Source organism: Pinus tabuliformis, chromosome 4_2, assembly GCF_031772625.1.
Source record: "Pinus tabuliformis cultivar Carrire ecotype Pingquan chromosome 4_2, CPIR1, whole genome shotgun sequence".
NCBI lineage: Eukaryota > Viridiplantae > Streptophyta > Pinopsida > Pinales > Pinaceae > Pinus > Pinus tabuliformis.
Window position 1 is genome coordinate 1,187,451,300 of NC_142304.1, and position 19,218 is coordinate 1,187,470,517.

General features: G+C 35.1%; 1 protein-coding gene across 1 annotated transcript; it reads left to right on the plus strand.

The window, feature by feature from the left end:
- The first annotated feature begins 17,404 nt into the window (after positions 1-17,404).
- On the plus strand, positions 17,405-18,223 carry LOC149173923 (uncharacterized). The gene has a single exon (XM_089426873.1). The coding sequence runs from the start codon at positions 17,405-17,407 to the stop codon at positions 18,221-18,223; it is 819 nt and encodes a 272-aa protein (XP_089282999.1).
- Positions 18,224-19,218: the final 995 nt, after the last annotated feature.

Below are 19,218 nucleotides of genomic sequence, written 5' to 3' on the forward strand. Positions count from 1 at the left end.
ACCAATAGGATTCAAGATGATAATGTCAACCATGGGGGATGATTCACAATTTTTGGAGTAAAAATATTAAAAAATAATAAAATAATAAAACTACTTTTTCAACTCGTATTTTCAACTTATCTCTCTAAGGTTTTACTCAAATTTAGAGTGGGAGTACTCGTTGGATGCAAAATTTAATTCATCGTCCAAGGAGTACCCATGTTGCATACTTTTCATGGACCCTACTACATGAAATATGGAGATCAAAGAATGACAAAATAAAGTCATACTACATGAAATATGGAGATCAAAGAATGTAGTAGTTACTTTTAACTTTAAGAATGACAAAATAAGTTTTAATGTTTTCCAATGCAAGTTTGTAGTTACCTTGCATCAGGTGGTATTAGAGTAGGAAAATCTTGTGTCTAATCAAGTTGTAGTTAAAACCTAAATTTTGGATGCATAACTACATTTGTAGCCTCATTTGATCGCTAATTGATTGAAACAAAAGAATGAATTTAAATCTTGTAATTATTTTTCCATCAATTGTAATATTGGTAAAGGAGAACATTGATTTCAATTGATATGGATCTATAGCATTCAATAGAGAAGCATGGTCACATGTATAAAAACTTAGAATAAAGGATTTTAGAATTATAGATCATTACAACAATACTAGAGCAAACAACTCATAAAGGTATTGACATAGCTAGTGGTGGACCAACAAAATAATCCAAAAGAAGGACTCAAGATAGGAGATTAGAGTTGGAAGATTTTGAAGCAATGAAGGTGATAACAGTAACATGAACAAAAAATTATTGAAAATGCAAATTTGGATGAGATCCAAAAAGTAAACATGGTATTTATGTTTTTCATTTATTCTTCTTCTTTGTGTAACTTTTGAAAGCCATATGAACTTTCCTGTGAAAGGGATGGATGTTGATTCTCGTCTTGACTACTTATCATTAATGGACCAAAACAAAGGGATGGATGTTGATTCTCCTCTTGAATACTTATCGTTTTTGGACAAGTTTCCTTCAAGTGGTTTTTCTCTAAACAATATTTGCACTTGAACGTTGTATTCTCGTGGTTTAGTTGTTGGGTCCATTTCAAATATTTACAATCTAGAATCATATTGTATGGAACAACTTTGCCAAGGTCCAACTCAACACAATTTCATTCATAAGTGAAAATTCCCTTCTTTTATGGACATGGATCAAACTTTATGAATTTACCCAAAGAATTGTTGATATCTATGAAGGTATTGATTCATGTTTTTTCATTTAGTTTTCCATTGATGTGAAGGAAATCCATATCCTTGTATTGGTGAATTTTGAGATTACTTGATCATCTGAACCAAACTTTCAATACTGAACCAATCCAAATTTTATCTGAAGGGAATCAACCATCCTTCTCTTTGGTGGTTTATATCCAAAAAAATGGGCTATGTTCAGAGGCTAAAATCAATTAAATTTTAATTTCAATTAAAAGTTGTTCATTAATTCCATGAAAAGGAACATGTTTAGCAGTTCTTCTATGGAAACCTTTCTCTTCCTTTTGTTGTCCATGTATATTTTTCCCACACACACACACACACACACACACACACACACACACACACATATATATATATAGATGAGAGTTGAATGAATGATACATTTAGTAAATGCACCTGGCATTATGAAAAAGTCATCATCCAATTTTTCTCTTCCAAAAATAAAAAATAAAATCCAACCTATGCATGTATGGTTGTCATAGACTGCCAATAGAGTTATGATTTCACAAAAATTGCTCCGTGAGGGATATGTGCTCATAAACTGTTAAGGAAATTTCAAGAAGAAGAAAATATAAATTCCTCATCAAGACTCAAGGCTATAAAAACATATATATCAAAACTCTTCACTGGATCCTATAATTAAAGAGATATTTTGAAATTCAAACAAAAAAAATATTCTACAAACAATGGTTGTACCCTATCACTCGCACCTTGCCACTCTGGGATTAGCCTCTGGTCCTTGAATCACTTTGAATAATAATGGTTTGACTTGCCCAATCTAAATGTTGATTTCTTGCACATTGAGAGATTCACAAATCAAGATTTTCAAACCACACATCATAAGTCCCTTTCAAAAGCCAAAAAAACTAATTAACGTTATGGTCATTATATCGGTTCTTAGTATAAAAGAAACAATACAACTTTTTCAATTTAACAATCATATCAACATTTCTTTGTACCTTTTGGGGCAATTTCTAGTAATTAAGGTGGTGTAAGAAAGTGTCGTCAAATTAATTTATAAGTTGATTAATTTATTGTGCAAATACAATTGTCAAAGAAGAAGACCAAGTACATTACATTCACATCATATTGACTAAGGCTTGATCTTTGTATCTAAATAATGGGATTGTTAGTCGTAAGCGAAATTGTGACTCAATGTCAATTGAGGTGGTCGAGTAGATTATCATTGTAGAGGTTAGAAGTTTGGACGCTAAGGAGGTTGAAAAAGTGAAGAGACCATAGAGTCTAGGAAATCCTATGCAAGGAAGATGATGAAGAATGTGTTTTTTTTCTTCAACAGTTAAGAAATTACAAATTAATATGAACACATTTTTCTCTAGAATTCTAAAGCAATATTAGTAATGGATTAACGAAATGATGTCTCTTTGACAGAAAGTAGCTCATGAAATTGAGAGTATGATGTCTCTTTAAGAGAAGGTGGCTCATGAAATTGAGTCATTATATTTGTACGAGAAGCAACATCTACCTAGTTATCTTAGTATAAGCAAAGAGTTTTTAGGGCCTCTAGGGTTTGGGAGAATGCCCCACGATTCCAAAAGCAACATCTACTTATTTTAGTATAAATATCGAGTTACTGAAAAATTAAAAGTTTGGGAAAAAGAGTGATTCAAATAAATAAATAAATAAGTAAATTGAATTTGAAGGGAAAAATAAAAAAATATATTCAAGATAATCAAAATTAGTAAGCAAACTCAATTAAATTTGAAAAACTGGAAAAAAATTCTAAACTTATCAAAGATTCAAAAGAATATCTTAAGAACATTACAACTAGAAATTAGAGTGAAATGTCTAACTAAACCTATAAAAATTCCTATTTGATAAGTAAATAAAAAAATAAAAATAAAAAAACAAAAAGTTTTTCTCTAAAAGTTCTCTGTGTTGGATTTTCACACTCACCTGGTTGGGAACTGATCACGTGGATTAACTGCCACTCTGGGATTTGGTGCAATGTAAAACCTAACATGGTATCAAAGCCTTGGCCTAGGTATGATTCCCCCGATTTGCGTTTGAGGGAGAGTGTTGGATTTTTACACTCACCCCGTTGGGAATCGATCATGTGGACTTACCACCACTTTGGGATCCACTAAAAAAAAGTAATGATAATGGTTTGGAAGTTTACTAATACCTACAGATTTTAATGTAATGAAAAATCTAACAAACCCTAAGATCGGCTCCCTTCACCACGTCAAAAAATCAAATAATAAACAAAATAACAAAACTTCAAGTCAATTTAAAAAATCAATAATAATAACTTTTAAACATTATCTATATTATTTTTTTCAATTAAAAAATATTATAAAAAACCATATACATACCTATATAACACATAAATTTGAAAATGAAATATTCCCAAGCACTTCTTTGATCTAACTTGGTATTTATCTATCCATAAACTATTCAATCATTCAACCAGTCTAATGTTATTATTAAATATCTAAAATATTCTAAATTATCTAATTAACATAGACGGAAACTCAATCTTAGAATTAAAAATCTCTTATAATTAATCAGCCTTTAAGATACAATGTCAGCCTGACAGGGTTATGTCATGGAAGGTTGCCTTTCTCCAGTTAGGCTCTTCGCATCATACTTCCTTGGTTCTGGTCCAATCGTCACATAAACCTATCTTTTGATCATATTTATCAGATTCCTTTGGCCATGCGTCTGTTTGCAACTGCCCAAATATGAATCCTACATTTGCTAGTCTTGTTCTTCGAAATTGAATTGAAGTTCATTTCTTTTTTACAAAGCAAAGCAGCAGGATGGTCTCAAAATATCATTTTTGAAACAGACCTTCAGAATAAAATTTAGATATGACGACAAAATTTCCATTAATTCCGGACCATTCAGCTTTAACTCGTCCATGTTTTATATTGCTGTCCTCGGGTAAAGAGACTTTTAGCTTATCTAATCACATTTGATATTTTAGAAGTTGAGATAAATAGTGATATAATATAAATAAATTGCACAGAAGACGGGGCAAGCTAATGAAGCTTGATTTATTCAACCAAACACTTTTTTATTTAGAGGTAAAGATCAGTAGTTGCATGAAATTTTTTAATCAATTATGATGATGATGGTGGTGGTTAACGTCCGCTGAGACCAAACAATGATCTATCGGACCTAAATAAACAGATTATTTATTTTGATTTAAGATTTTATTCTTATGTTCAAAAAGCTTGGAGAGAAGCCTCCCGAGCTCACTATAATTTTGACATTGTAAAAGGCTAGGAAGGTCAGTGTTGTAACAAAGATTGTGAAGCTGAGATCTAATGTGGTTGTAGGCAGGGCACTCTAAGAGGAAGTGGTTTTCATCCTCGATGCTCTTATTCTCACATATATGGCAGATCCTTTCCATCCATGGCGTTTTAGGAACTGCCCAACGACCTGTTTCACTATGGAGCTCATGAGAATTCATTCTAATCTTTGCTATATTAATTTTCTTCTTTGAGCTAGTTAAAATAGAGAGATACTTTTGATCTTCTAGGGTGGGGTTGATGACCACCTTATAATAACTTAATTTTCTTTTAGTCGCTAAATCTTTCTCACACCACAATTTTTCTTTGAACTTAGAAGTAACAATATCTTTAATGTTATTTATGTTTTGCAATGCATCATTCTCGTTGATCTCCCAGTAGTTTAACCAGGCCCTTGTGTCTTTATGCTACCCTCGATTGAGCCTTAGATAGTTTTTGGCTGGAATTTAAAACTAACTTAGGAAGTCTATGATCGTCTATGATCGTCTAATATAAACTATTTAACAGTAATAATAATATTTATATATTATTTATAAATTAAATAGTTGATAAATATGGATAATAATTAATAATTTAAAAAATATTTATTATTAAGTAATATTATATTTATAAAGTAAATGGTTAATAGATATTAATGACAATCAATAATTTAAAAAAAAATAACATTATGTCAGAAAAACAAAACATCTGAAAAACTATTAAGTAACATAAAGTGGAGAAAAAAAATAAAAATTTAAAAACTATTGGAATTTTTTATTTTTTCCATATATTAAATTTACATGGTTAATAGATATTGATAACAATCAATATAAATGAATTGAAAAACTATTGGAATTTTTTATTTGTTTCCTATATTGAATTGTGTATACCACTCAGAATATTCTCAATATACATCATGCATATTCCAACAAATTCAACCATCGACGATAATCCGTTCAACTGCAACGATCAGACAAATTTACTGCGGTGTGGCGTCGATTGCGGGCCATATATTGTCAGTGACTGGCCCCTTTGAACAACCAATTCAAATCAAGCAAAAACAGATCTTCCACATCATAACTCGCTGTAATTTTGATACATTGTCCTTCGGTGCTTTTTGTTTTCTTCCTCTCCTATTGGGATTTGCTTGCATTGTGGCATCTTGGAACATCATGCTGATTTGATGTTTTCACAAATTAGTTATTAACACATATGTGTCACTATTGAACATTATCCAGTGTGATGTTTTCACAAATTATTCATATCTGTATTAAAAATATCGCCATTTCAACTGTATCAATTTAGAAGCTGGCTAGTGGGTAACCAGCGTTTCAAGGGAGTTTTTCAATTTTTTGGGGAAAATAAGTGTAATTTTGAAAGGTGTGAGGGTTTTTCAGAGATTTTACTATTTTATTTTTTAAATCGAGAGTGTTATATGGATTTAATGGGTAGAAATTTGGCGGTAATTTATAAATAAAATCGAGTTTTTGCTATATTTTAATAATATTGATATAGGTTATGATTCATGAGGGTTAGATAAGCTGGTTTTTAATTTGAAAGAGTGTTATATAGATTTACTGTGTAGAAATTTAGCAGTAATTTACAAATAAAATTGATTTTTTTTATTTTTTAATAATATTGATATAGCTTATGATTCATGGGTAGATAAGTTGGTTTGAGTGAGGTTTCATTCTTAGTGGGTCCGAGGTTCTCAAACTTTATAGAGAGGGGTTTGGGATGGAATCATTTTGGGGATTTAAACTATTCCAAGGGGCATCCAAGCCTGACCAAAGGGATAGATTAAAATATGAAAATTGAGTTTTTGATATTTTTTAATAATATTGATATAGCTTATGATTCATGAGGGGTAGATTAGCTGGTTTGAGTGAGGTTTAATTCCTACTGGGTATCTAGGTTCTCAAACCTAGAGGTTGGGATGGAATCATTTTTGGGGAATTAAACTAACCCAATAGGCATCCACGCTTGACCAACTTTCCCACAAATTTAGTAATAGCATCCCACTAGTAAGCAAGTAAATCTTCCATCCATTATACTAGCTAGCTCCATACTAAGCTCAATGTAGTTACAATGTATACTTATGGTTTATTCTTTATAATACAAAATTTTTAAAATATTATTTTTAATTTTTTTATAAATATAGAAAATAAAAATAGTAATTTTTAAAAATTTATTTATTTACTTGTTATAATTTATAACATTAGATTTTTCTAAAATTAAAATAAAAGGTTTATTTTCACATTTATGAATTTATTTAATTATATTTAAATCATATTGTTTTGATTTCAATTTTTTAAATTTAAAGGTTGTAACATCTATTATAATTCAATGGTTAATAGCTAATAAGAATATTGAGAGTTCTCACTCATTGTTATTAGTAATGTGGGTTGATTTATCACCATTAAGTAGAGTTTTACTTTTACCAAATGCATTTTTCTTTTGTTTACTTCAGAAGAAGATAAGTTCTTAATGGTAGTAAGTAGTTTTAGGTTTTATTCCCAAGCCAAAAACTATTTTAAAAACTATTTTAGGTTAAATAATATATGTAAAAAAATCAATATCCCATGTGATTATCCCTAAAATTAGCTCATTGAACTTATGCATTTATTTTATAACATTAGCTCTTTTTTGTGTGTAAGGTAATGATTTCTATTAAGCCTTAAAGAGAGACAACATATCTAGTTTCGTCTGCCTTGGTATGATGTATGCTACTTGGGAACGACACCATTGGTAGAACCATAATTGTTTTAACATCTAAACATACTATCCATTATTGTGCAACAAAAAAACATATTGAGGGACTAAACTCCAATGTTCAACAACAAATTGACAAAAGGAAACTTGACAAAGAAAACTTAAAAACTAGCGAGGTTAGAACCCGCCATTTGGAATTTGGATGAATCTGTAACGTCCACAAGAATGACCTTCTTGCCATTTCCAGGGGAGCATCCGAGGTTTGTTGGAACTCATAGATGGTCCTCAATACACCCAAGATGTTTGTCAAGACTCCTCATAGTGAGTTGCAATTCATCTAACATTAGCACAAAATCCTCTTTGGCCTTATCTTGACTATAGCACCCTTTGGTATGTCCATTATTTCCCTCAGAACTTCCATGGTGGTCAAGAAAACTTCTTCCCCTGCAATATTGCACTCCACCTATGAAATATCATATTGGATATCCTATGGTATTTTGTCTCAGTAGCGCTAAGCAAAGATTTATGTTTGTTGTTGACCAGTACCTTGTCTACTTTTTCCCATTGACATGGCATTGAAGAAGGGTCCCTGATGGGAAAAGAAGCATCGAATAGGGGGGGAAGAACCCTAGAGAGAATGAAAGAAGGGGGTAAGCAAGCCTACGAGGAGCTACTGAGTGAGAGCTAGAAATTAGTGGATATAGAGACCACAGACAAGAAAACTATTAGAAAGGGAGAAATATAGGGAAATGGGGTCGAGCAAGGAGAGCTTCCAGGTTGAAAGAATTAAAAATTAGAAGAAACAGGAAGTAAAAATGCCAACCAAAAGAAGGAGCAAAAATTAGAAGTCCTAATGATCCTGCACTACTCATCTATTCTCTATCTAATATGCTATTGGGGATTATAATATTTAATCTTTAATAATATACATAAAATTAGTAATTAGTAATTTATTATTATTATTATTATTTAATTATTATAAATAGCTTATCAAAATTGTCATTTTGATAATATAAAATATTTATATAACACTTTTTATTAAAATGATCATTTTCATAATAAGATTAAATTTGACGCCTTTCATTTATCCTCCTTACGTTTCCTTGGACAAGTACTCTTCCGTGATAATATGATTGATGTGAGTAGGGTCATTGAGAAAATTAAGTCATGATAATTTTTTAGTTTAGTTATTTTGATTCTTGTGCTCCTTATGAGTGATGTGGTTGATGTGAGTGGTGGTGTTAAGAAAATTAAGCTATGATTATTTAGTTTATTTATTTTGATTTTGATTTTAATTTGTTTATATAAAACAAAAGTCATATGTTTATTTGTATATATAAATTATGTGATTATAGTTTTTAATTTATTTAATTGAAATAATATATGTGAAAATAAAATAATATATTTAAAATCTCAATAATATTTTTATTTTATAATTTTAATCATATTAAAATAATTTGATAAATTTGAATAAGTTTTTAACGAATTAAAAATGTTGTTATTTGAAAATTATTTTAAATAATTTATTAATTAAATTTATATAATTTGGCTAATCAAATATATTTTTAAATAAAGTTTTATGTTTAAAATTTAAATTGTATTTTTATTTAAAAATAAAATAAATATATTAAAATATTTATATATTTAAAATTAAAATTACATTCTTATTTAATATCAAATGAATTTATTGAAAGCGGAAGATGATGAAAGCGAAGATGATGCAAGAGCATCTTATATTAAAATATTTATATATTTAAAATTAAAATTACATTCTTATTTAACATCAAAGAATTTATTGAAAGGAGAAGATAATGCAAGAGCATCTTATATTTATTTTTTATGTAATTATTTAATAGAAGAATTTAAGATTTTCTAAAATTAGTGAGTCATTTTAGAATTAAATTAGGAGATAGGGAAGTTAGGATAAAACTCTAAAATTGAGAGGATATCTCTCAACTTCCTCTAAATATCTAAGAGGAAGTTTCTTTAAAAGAGATACGAGAGACTTCTCTCCTCTAAATAAAAAGCCATGACATGTAATTGTTTGTGATGCTCATTATTTGGAGTGTGATTTAATTTTTATTGAAGTCTATATTGATTTAAGTTCTGAGCGTTGCACCATTTTTGGTGTCAGAGCAAAGGATACGATGATCGTAAGGCTCGGGCAAGTGATCAAGTTTGATTAGAAATAGGATACGGTGTGCTAGTGAGATCAAGTTGTTGATAAGTTCGTTGAGATCGAGGTTTCTTTTTTTTTTGAAGTGGTAATCAAACCGTACGTTGTGTAAAGAATTGCAGCAAGCAGATTAATGGAATGGAGCTGTGTTTGTGATTGTTGGAGTGCCGCGATGAAAATCGATTTGATGTAAGACTGAGAAGGCCATTGAGCCATCCTGAGCCCTGGAGCCGTGGAACGTTGGAGCACCAAACTGTAAATGTGTTAGAAAACCTGCACAGATGAATCTAGCTAGTAAAGGTTGAACACACAGCTTTGCAGAGCAAAAACACTAAAAGAAAATCGAAAGAAGAAAAGAATGATACATTCGAAAATATGTTATAATGCTCATGATATAGCATCACTGGGTGAAGATCCCAAGGTAATGCACTATAGTGGTGATCAATGAGAAGACTCAACGCCTACAACAAGTTCCGGAGATAACTAGTCAGTGGCAGAGTTAAAGAAGGAGCAAATCAAGGAGAAAATCATGCAAAAGGAATCTTGCATGTAATCCCATGCTCTAACTAAGAGTCTGCATGTAGGTGTGTAGTAGTTCCAACATGCAAAAGGAATCTTGCATGCAGTCCCATGCTCTAACTAAGAGTCTGCATGTAGGTGTGTAGTAGTTCCAACACCCCCCCTGAACACCACTATGGGGAAAAAAAGAAAATGGGCCCTGGCAACTAAGGCCAAAGGTCACCCAAAATACAGTGCAACTTGTACTAAAATTGAGGAAAGAGGGAAAACCTTGTGGGAAAAACCCCCCCTCAAAATACAATGTAATCAAAAGAAAAGAGGAAGAAAAATACAGTTGCTAAGCAATCGTGTCCTTCACTCCAAGACGATCGCGCAAAGAGCGAAACTTCTACTCAGTGAATGTCTTGGTGAAGATGTCTGCAGTCTATTCTGCTGAAGGACAAAACTGCAAATCAATGACCCGATCATGTACTAAGCCTCTGATGTAGTGCATATGGATCTCTATGTGCTTCGTCCGCTACCGCTGTACTGGATCCCTGCAAAATTTGAGAGTGCTCTGGTTGTCACACCAGATGACAATGGGCTGGTGGAACTGGACGCCCAACTCAGTGAGGAAGTGTTGTAGCCACAGAGCCTGAATGGTGATGTTGACTACTCCTCGATACTCAGCCTCAGCTGAAGAGAGAGCAATAGCAGCCTGCTTCTTGCTCGACCAACAGATAAGGCCAGATCCTAGACTGAGTGAATATCTGGAGGTGGACTTGCGATCAATGCTGTCTTCCGCCCAATCAGAATCTGTGAAGCCAAGGAGATTCAATGCAGTGCTTGCTGCATAGTGAATCCTGAAGGTGATGGTGCCCTGCACATATCGGAGGATGCGCTTGGAAGCATTCCAGTGTAGCTCATGTGGCTCCTGCATGTATCTGGAAACTGCCCCTACTGCATATGAGAGATCTGGTCTGGAGTGGGTGAGGTACAATAAGCTCCCCACTAGCTGTCGGTAGAGAGTGCTGTCAACTAATGGAGTGTCACCTCCATCCTCAAGGCGGACCCCGAACAGAAAAGGAGTCGGTGCTGGCTTGTAGTCAGTCATGCGAAATCTCTCGAGGAGATCCCGTGCATACTTAGCATGAGAGAGTTTGATGCCTGTGGCATTCTGGCTAATCTCAAGACCAAGAAAGAAGTGTAATGGACCCATGTCCATCATCAAGAACCTATCATGCAAGGCCCTCTTAACTGTAGCAATGGCTGAAGCCGAGCTGCCAGTGATTAGGAGATCATCTACATACAAAACTAAGATAAGAAGAGAATCATGTGTCCTAAGCATGTAAACATTCGGATCAGACTTACATCTTTCAAAGTTTTGTGATAAGAGAAAAGAATCCATCTTCGCGTACCAAGCTCTCGAGGCCTGCTTAAGGCCATAGAGAGATTTCTTCAGTCTGCAGACCAAAGATGAATCCTGAATGAAACCATGTGGCTTCTCCATGTAGATCTCCTCAGATAGGTCTCCATGAAGAAAGGCATTCTTCACATCCATCTGATGTACTTCCCACCGCTGGGCAGCCGCAATGGCAAGTGTAAGGCGTATGGAATCCATCTTTGCTACTGGAGCAAAGGTCTCGTCATAATCAATGCCATGCACTAGTTGTAAGCCTTTGGCTACTAGCCTTGCTTTCCGTCTGGTGATTTGCCCATCTGCAGCACTCTTGGTCCTGTAGACCCATTTGCATCGGACAAGTTTCCTTCCTGAAGGAAGGGGGACAAGATCCCAAGTCTGGTTCTCGAGGAGGGAGTTATACTCCTCCTCCATGGCGGACTCCCAAGATGGATGCCCAGTAGCCTCAGCATAAGACTGTGGATCAGAAGACTGAACTAAATGACAATGCCAGGAGGGCGATGGTTCAGTGGCAGTGAGGACAAGAGGAGGCTCAATAAACTCTGAGCTATTCCTCTGCAGATCAGAATTATCCCCCCCAAGACCATTTCTAGCAGCTGGTTGGTCTTGTGCATATATCTCACGTAAGCTCCTTGTTCTCTGATTTATGACAGGGGAATATGATTCACTGCTGGAAGCCCAATCTGGGCTTGGATGTGGATCATCATTTGCATGCACTAGATTTGTATCTGAAGACTCTGTCTTTGCATCTGCATGCTCTTCCTCGGAATCTGCATGATCTGTATCTGCATCTGAGTGCACTGAGTCATCATCTCGGACATGAGGTAGATAAAAAGTGTCTGCATGCGGCGCTTGAGGTGCATGCAAGAGACTTTCCTCAAATTTGACACTTCGCTCAATGATGAGCTTATCCGTAGAGGGAATCAGGAGTCAATATCCCTTCACACCATCAGGGTATCCAACAAAGATGCACTCAATGCTCTATGGATCAAGAGCTTTCCTCTTTTCAGAGGGGATCTGGGCCCATGCTCGAGAGCCGAAAACATGGAGGTGAGTGACCTCTGGTTTAGTGCCGCTCCAAGCCTCAAAGGGGGTCTGATCCTTGACAGACCTATGAGGAGATCTGTTCTGGATGTAGTTAGCACAATTAAGTGCTTCAGCCCAGAGCTTATGAGGCAGTGACTTGGCATGCAACATGTAGGAAGCCATCTCTTTAAGAGATCGGTTCTTTCTCTCAGCAACTCCGTTCTGCTGCGGAGTGTATGGAACTGTGTACTGCAATTGTATGTAGGACTGAAGGCAAAGCTTTCGAAGTGCTGTGTTAACATATTCCCCCCCATTGTTTGTATGGAGGGCTTTGATCTTTCTCTCTGACTGTGTCTCAACTAGTGCTTTGAAATCTTCAAAGTGCTCAAAAACTTTAGATTTGTTCCTAAGAAGATACACCCAAGTATACCGTGAGAAATCATCAATAAATGTAAGCACATACCTTGCTTTGTTGATGGAAGGATGAGGAAAAGGCCCCATGAGATCACTATGGATCAGATCTAGACGAGAGGATGCTTTGTGAGTCTTGCCGGTGTCAAACTTTTCTCTGGGATGTTTGCCAAGAACACACCCTTCACAAACTCCTTTGGAAAAACTAATATTTGGTAAGCCTTCCACCATCTCATTCTTGCTTAGCTGCTGCATATACCTGTAATTTAAGTGACCAAACCTCTCGTGCCAAAGCCTACTACTATCATCAGCATGTGTAAGCAATAAGGAGGATTCAGATTCAATAAATTCAGAAAATGTATACAATCTGGCTCCATTGTTTACCTCACCAGTTGCAATTTTGGCGTTGCTATGTAGATCATATATGTTCACTACATCTAGAGTGAATTCCACTCTCTTTTCAGTGCCGGAATGAGTGATCTGATAAACTGAAAGCAGGTTTACTGAAAGTTTTGGAACATGAAGCACATCTTCAAAGCTTCAGTGTAAAAGTTCCACTCTACCTTTTCCGGTGACCTCAATAGGTGAGTCATCTCCCATGAGGATGGTAGGTCCTTTGCATGCATCCAAAGAGGAATAGACTTCCTTTGCAGCAGCCATATGATGTGATGCACCAGAATCTATAATCCATGCATCAGGAGAAGAATTAATTGCAACTAAAGCATGAAAATTGTTACCTTTCCCGTGTGGCGGATCCTCAGTTTTCTTCTTGGTGCCCTGAGGGATGTGGTCCCCAAGGTTGTGCTTCTGAAGGATTTCTGCCATTTGGTCAATTTGTTTCTTCATGCAAGAGGATTCTGGATGGAATCCTCTTTGACAGTAGGTGCATCTGTTTCCTTTCTTCCCTTTCTCATTTCTCGAGCCAGAGGAGTCATTGAAGGGCTTGGTGTACCCTTCCTTCTTTGGATGGGAATGTGCTTTTCCTTTGTCTTTTTGCTGCTGATTTTTCTGATTTGAATCAGATCTATGATTTTTATTGTGGCTGCCATCATGCACAGCAAGTGCATGTGCTTTTGGAGGTTTGATTTTCCCCATGCCAATGAGTTTATCTTGCTCAAAAATAAGGGACTCCATAAATTCTTTGAGAGAAGGCATAGTGTAGGATTTACCTGTTGCGAGCCTTACTGAATGAAATGTAGACACAAAGATGGAGTATTCTGGTCTGAGCTTTGACATAATAGAGAGAACTTGGCGACTCTCCTCCTTGGATTTGTCAATTCCACAACCCTTGAGTTGCAGCAATAGATCATTATATTTGGTGAAGAAGTCTTGAATTCTGTCATAGTTCCGTGGATCCAATGATAGCAGTTCCACTTCAAGCAGATGTCCTTTCATCTCATCTTGTTTCTCATAGAGCTCTTCAACCTTTTTCAAAATCTCATTGGGAGTATTGCAGGCAGATAGATGAAACTGCAACTCTGGAGAGATGCACATGCATATGGTTCCGTGGGCCTCATCCATACGGTTGAGGTACTTGGATTTCTCTATGGCTGAAGTGGGTTCCACTTCTGTAGCCATGGTAATCCTATACAACCCTTTATGACGAAGGTATCGAGCCATTTGGTCCTTCCATTCATGATAGTTGTACGGTGTTAGGATCAATGCTTTGGGAAACTCCATTTTTCTGTCAATCTTCGATCTCCAAGCTGTAATACTTGCAAAATAAAGTACTGGTGTGCCTTTTATCTAGCAACCTGTGGGCTTTGATACCATGTAAATGTGTTAGAAAACCTGCACAGATGAATCTAGCTAGTAAAGGTTGAACACACAGCTTTGCAGAGCAAAAACACTAAAAGAAAATCGAAAGAAGAAAAGAATGATACATTCGAAAATATGTTACAATGCTCATGATATAGCATCACTGGGTGAAGAACCTAAGGTAATGCACTATAGTGGTGATCAATGAGAAGACTCAACACCTACAACAAGTTCCGGAGATAACTAGTCAGTTGCGGAGTTAAAGAAGGAGCAAATCAAGGAGTAAATCATGCAAAAGGAATCTTGCATGCAATCCCATGCTCTAACTAAGAGTCCGCATGTAGGTGTGTAGTAGTTCCAACATGCAAAAGGAATCTTGCATGCAGTCCCATGCTCTAACTAAGAGTCTGCATGTAGGTGTGTAGTAGTTCCAACACAGACCTGCATAAATTTGTTTAGTGACCTGTTTGAGGACCCGCAATAGAATTTTAAGTCACTCTAAAGAGACTACAACTGTACGAGACACTCCACCTGTTACATCACCAACAAATAGTGATTTACAGACGGTAAGAACAACATGTCCAGGGGCCTTCACACCTTTGCTGGCTATATTTTTCCTCCACTGCTAGATTCACAAAAGTGGAGACTACGGTTTGTTTGCTTTCTGCACTCCAGCGTCTTCGTTGGCAGAGCGATTAGGAAAATAGTTTAGAATTTCCAAACCGTAGGTGTATGTGGGCGTGTGCTCTCACATTTATAGCTGTCTAGTAGTTTTTTTTACAGATCTTGGTCGGCTCTGAGTAAAACTGAGGGGTTCTCTCTCATCTGCCAGCGGGATGCTAATGGTGTTGCGCCCTTGTGGGTTCTAAAAGAAATTCCATCTTATATGGTTGGAAATTATGTCAGATCCGACCGTCAAGACTGTAATAAACTTGTAATACGGTTGCAGTGCATGTCTCATCGTTGCAGCAAGTAAATTTGTGAGGAGGAAGCCCGAGGTAGCAGAGAAACACTACCTCTGCAAGCACGGTAAACTATTTTGCACATTGAATTTGATTCTGCGTTGAATTCTATATGGTGTGGTTGGTGCAAAAGTTGTTGGAATATATAGTGCGTTTAATATATATATGGTGTAGTTGGTTGAATATAGTATGATTTTATTTTCGATGAGATAAAATGCTATAGTGGAAGGGACATATTCCATATTAATAAAACATATAGCACTGTTATATTGGCATTTTAGATGGTTATTTTAAATAAAATATTATTATATTTTATTTTCATAAGAGATGGCACATAGAGCTAGAGGAGCAAGAGGAGCTGGAATTGGTCGAGGAAGACCAGCTGCAAACCAGGTCTTACTTGATGAAGTAAGACATATTAGAACCAGATTGGACGCATTGGAGACAACACGTCAAAGAGATGTCGACATCGGTGATATCAGTGAAGCGGAAGAAAGCTCAGAAGAAGAAGCTGAAGAAGAAACTCCAGAAGAGAAGATGGTCAAGATGATCGCGGGAATAAGTTCCAAGCCAAGATTGGACGTGCCTATGTATGAAGGTAGTTTAAATCCTGAAGAATTGATTGATTGGATCAGCGCCATTGATAAATATTTTGATTATGAAAGTGTAGCGGATGAGAAGAAGGTTAAGTTCACAGTGACCAGATTAAAGGGACATGTTGCGTTATGGTGGGATAGCGTGCAAGCTAAAAGGAGAAATCGAAATAAAGGAAAGATGACTAGTTGGGATCAGATGGTGGCTAAACTCAAAGGGAAATTTCTTCCTTGAGATTATCAATTAAACCTCTTTCGCCATATGCAAAATCTTAAGCAGAAATTTATGTCTATAAAAGAATATACAAAGGAGTTTTATAGATTGGATGTGCCAATGTATGAAGGTAGTTTAAATCATGAAGAATTGATCAATTAGACCAGCGCCATCGACAAATATTTTGATTATGAAGGTGTAGTGGATGAGAAGAAGGTTAAGTTCACAGTGACCAGATTAAAGGGACATGTTGCGTTATGGTGGGACAGCGTGCAAGCTGAAAGGAGAAATTGAAATAAAGGAAAGATCACTAGTTGGGATCAGATGGTGGCTAAACTCAAAGGTAAATTTCTTCCTCGAGATTATCAATTAAATCTCTTTCGCCATATGCAAAATCTTAAGCAGAAATTTATGTCTATAAAAGAATATACAGAGGATTTTTATAGATTGAGTATAAGATCTGGTCATCTGGAAATCGATGAAGAAAAATTAGCTAGATACATTAATGGATTGAAATTCGAAATACAAGATGAATTGAATATTTTGTCTCTAAAAACAGTTGAAGAAGCTTACCAGATAGCTCTTAAGGTTGAAGAAAAATTGGCACGGAAGCAGAGTCAAAGAGGAAGAGCATGAAACACAGTAAGAGGCAGAGGACAATTCAGCAGAGGATCATCAAGCCAAGGACAATCAAGCAGAGGAAGTTTTAGTGGAAGATTTCAAAGAGAAGAAGGTAGCAATTCACAATAGGCAGAATCATCAAGAGGAGATTACAGAGGATGAAGACCATATCAAAGAGGTAGAGGCCGATATTTTGTGGTAAGATGTTATATATGTAACAAAGTTGGTCATAAGGCTAATGAATGTCTAGAAATATTTTCTAGTCAAGGAAGCACACATATAACACAAACTGATATAGAAAGTGTACAATCCTCTACACATGAAAATGCACCTGAAATTGGTGAATCCTTAATGATGAAAAGAAATTTATTAAAATCTCGAGAAGAAGTAAAGGAACCCACACAAAGAAAAACATTGTTCAAAATTGTCTGTAAATCAGGAGGAAAATGTTGTAAAATTATCATTGATAGTGGGAGTACTGATAATTTAGTATCTACTGAAATGGTAGAAAAGTTAAATTTAAGAAAAACTAAACATCCTACTCCTTACAAAGTTTCATGGTTGCAAAAGGGACATCAGATACTAGTTAATGAACAATGTGAAGTGGAGTTTCAAATAGGAAGTTATAAGGATAAAGTTCTTTGTGATGTTATGCCTATGGATGTATGTCATATCTTACTTGGAAGGCCATGGAAATATGACAAGAAAGCAATGCACGATGGAAGGAGCAATACCTACACTTTTGAAAAGGATGGTGAAAAGCATGTACTTTTGCCTTTGAAGAATGAAAAAGCACCAGAAGAAGACCAATCCAAGGTAATGTTACTTAGTGGGAAAGAATTTCTTCAAGAAATCAAGCATAAGGAGATAAATTTTTCCTTTATTGGTAAGCCAAAGGTAGTCCTTACAAGTACAAATTTGAATGATCTTCCAGAAGAAATTAAAAACATGTTGAATGAATTTATTGATATTGTAGTGGATGACTTACCTGATGAATTTCCTCCCATTAGAAGTATTAGCCATCATATTGACCTCATTCCAGGTGCTAGCCTTCCAAACAAAGCAGCTTACAGAATGACTCCAAAAGAGAATGAAGAGATTAAAAATCAAGTGCAGGACTTGCTGGATAAAGGTCTTGTTCGAGAAAGCTTAAGTCTGTGTGTTGTTCCAACAGTATTAACTCCAAAGAAGGATGGTGGATGGAGAATGTGCACAGATTCTCGAGCAATCAACAAAATTACAATCAAGTACAGGTTTCCATTACCCTGTATTGATGATCTCATAGATTGTCTGAGTGGTGCTGCATATTTTGTCAAATAGATTTAAAAAGTGGATATCATCAGATCAGAGTCAGAGAAGGTGATGAATGGAAAACAAAATTTAAAACTAATAATGGTTTATATGAATGGTTGGTAATTCCCTTCAGACTTACCAATGCTCCCAACACTTTTATGAGGCTAATGAATGAAGTTTTAAAATAATTCATTGGAAAATTTGTTATAGTTTACCTTGATGATATCTTAATCTACAGTCAATCAAAAGAAGAGCATCTAAGACATCTTAAGATGGTTTTAATGAAGCTACAACATGAGAAATTATTAATCAATCTAAAGAAGTGTAGTTTCATGAAGACAAAACTATTGTACTTAGGTTTTGTGATTTCAAGAAAAGGCCTAAAGATGGACCAGGAGAAGGTAAAGGCCATAATCAATTGGCCAATTCCAAAAAACATTTCAGAGGTAAGAAGTTTTCATGGATTGGCAAGCTTCTATAGAAAATTCATTAAAAATTTCAGTGGCATATGTGCTCCAATTGTAGAAACTATTAAGGATAAAAATCAACCATTCCATTGGACAGAAGCAACTAATAAAAGTTTCCAATTATTAAAGAAAAATATCACAGAACAACCTATTTTATCACTGCCAGATTTTAATAAGTTGTTTCAGGTTGAGACTGATGCCAGTGGAACTGCAATAGGAGTTGTCTTAAGTCAAGAAGGAAAACCAATTTCCTACTTCAGTGAAAAACTTAATGAGGCCAAGCAAAAATATTCTTCTTATGATAAATAATTCTATGCCATCATACAAACTTTAAAAAAATGGAGACATTATCTTATGCCAAAAGAGTTCATCCTCTACACAGATAATCATGCTTTATAGTATGTCAACAATCAAACAAAATTAAGTCAAAGACATGTAAAATGGATTGAATTCTTACAAAATTTCACATTTGTCATCAAACATAAGAGTGGGAAATCAAACAAAGTGGCAGATGCATTAAGAAGAATCAATTTAATTTTGCAATAATTTTAAGTA

Excerpts from the sequence above, each read along its gene's own strand:
- LOC149173923 (XM_089426873.1), top strand. The coding sequence starts at position 17,405 with ATGGTAGAAAAGTTAAATTTAAGAAAAACTAAACATCCTACTCCTTAC.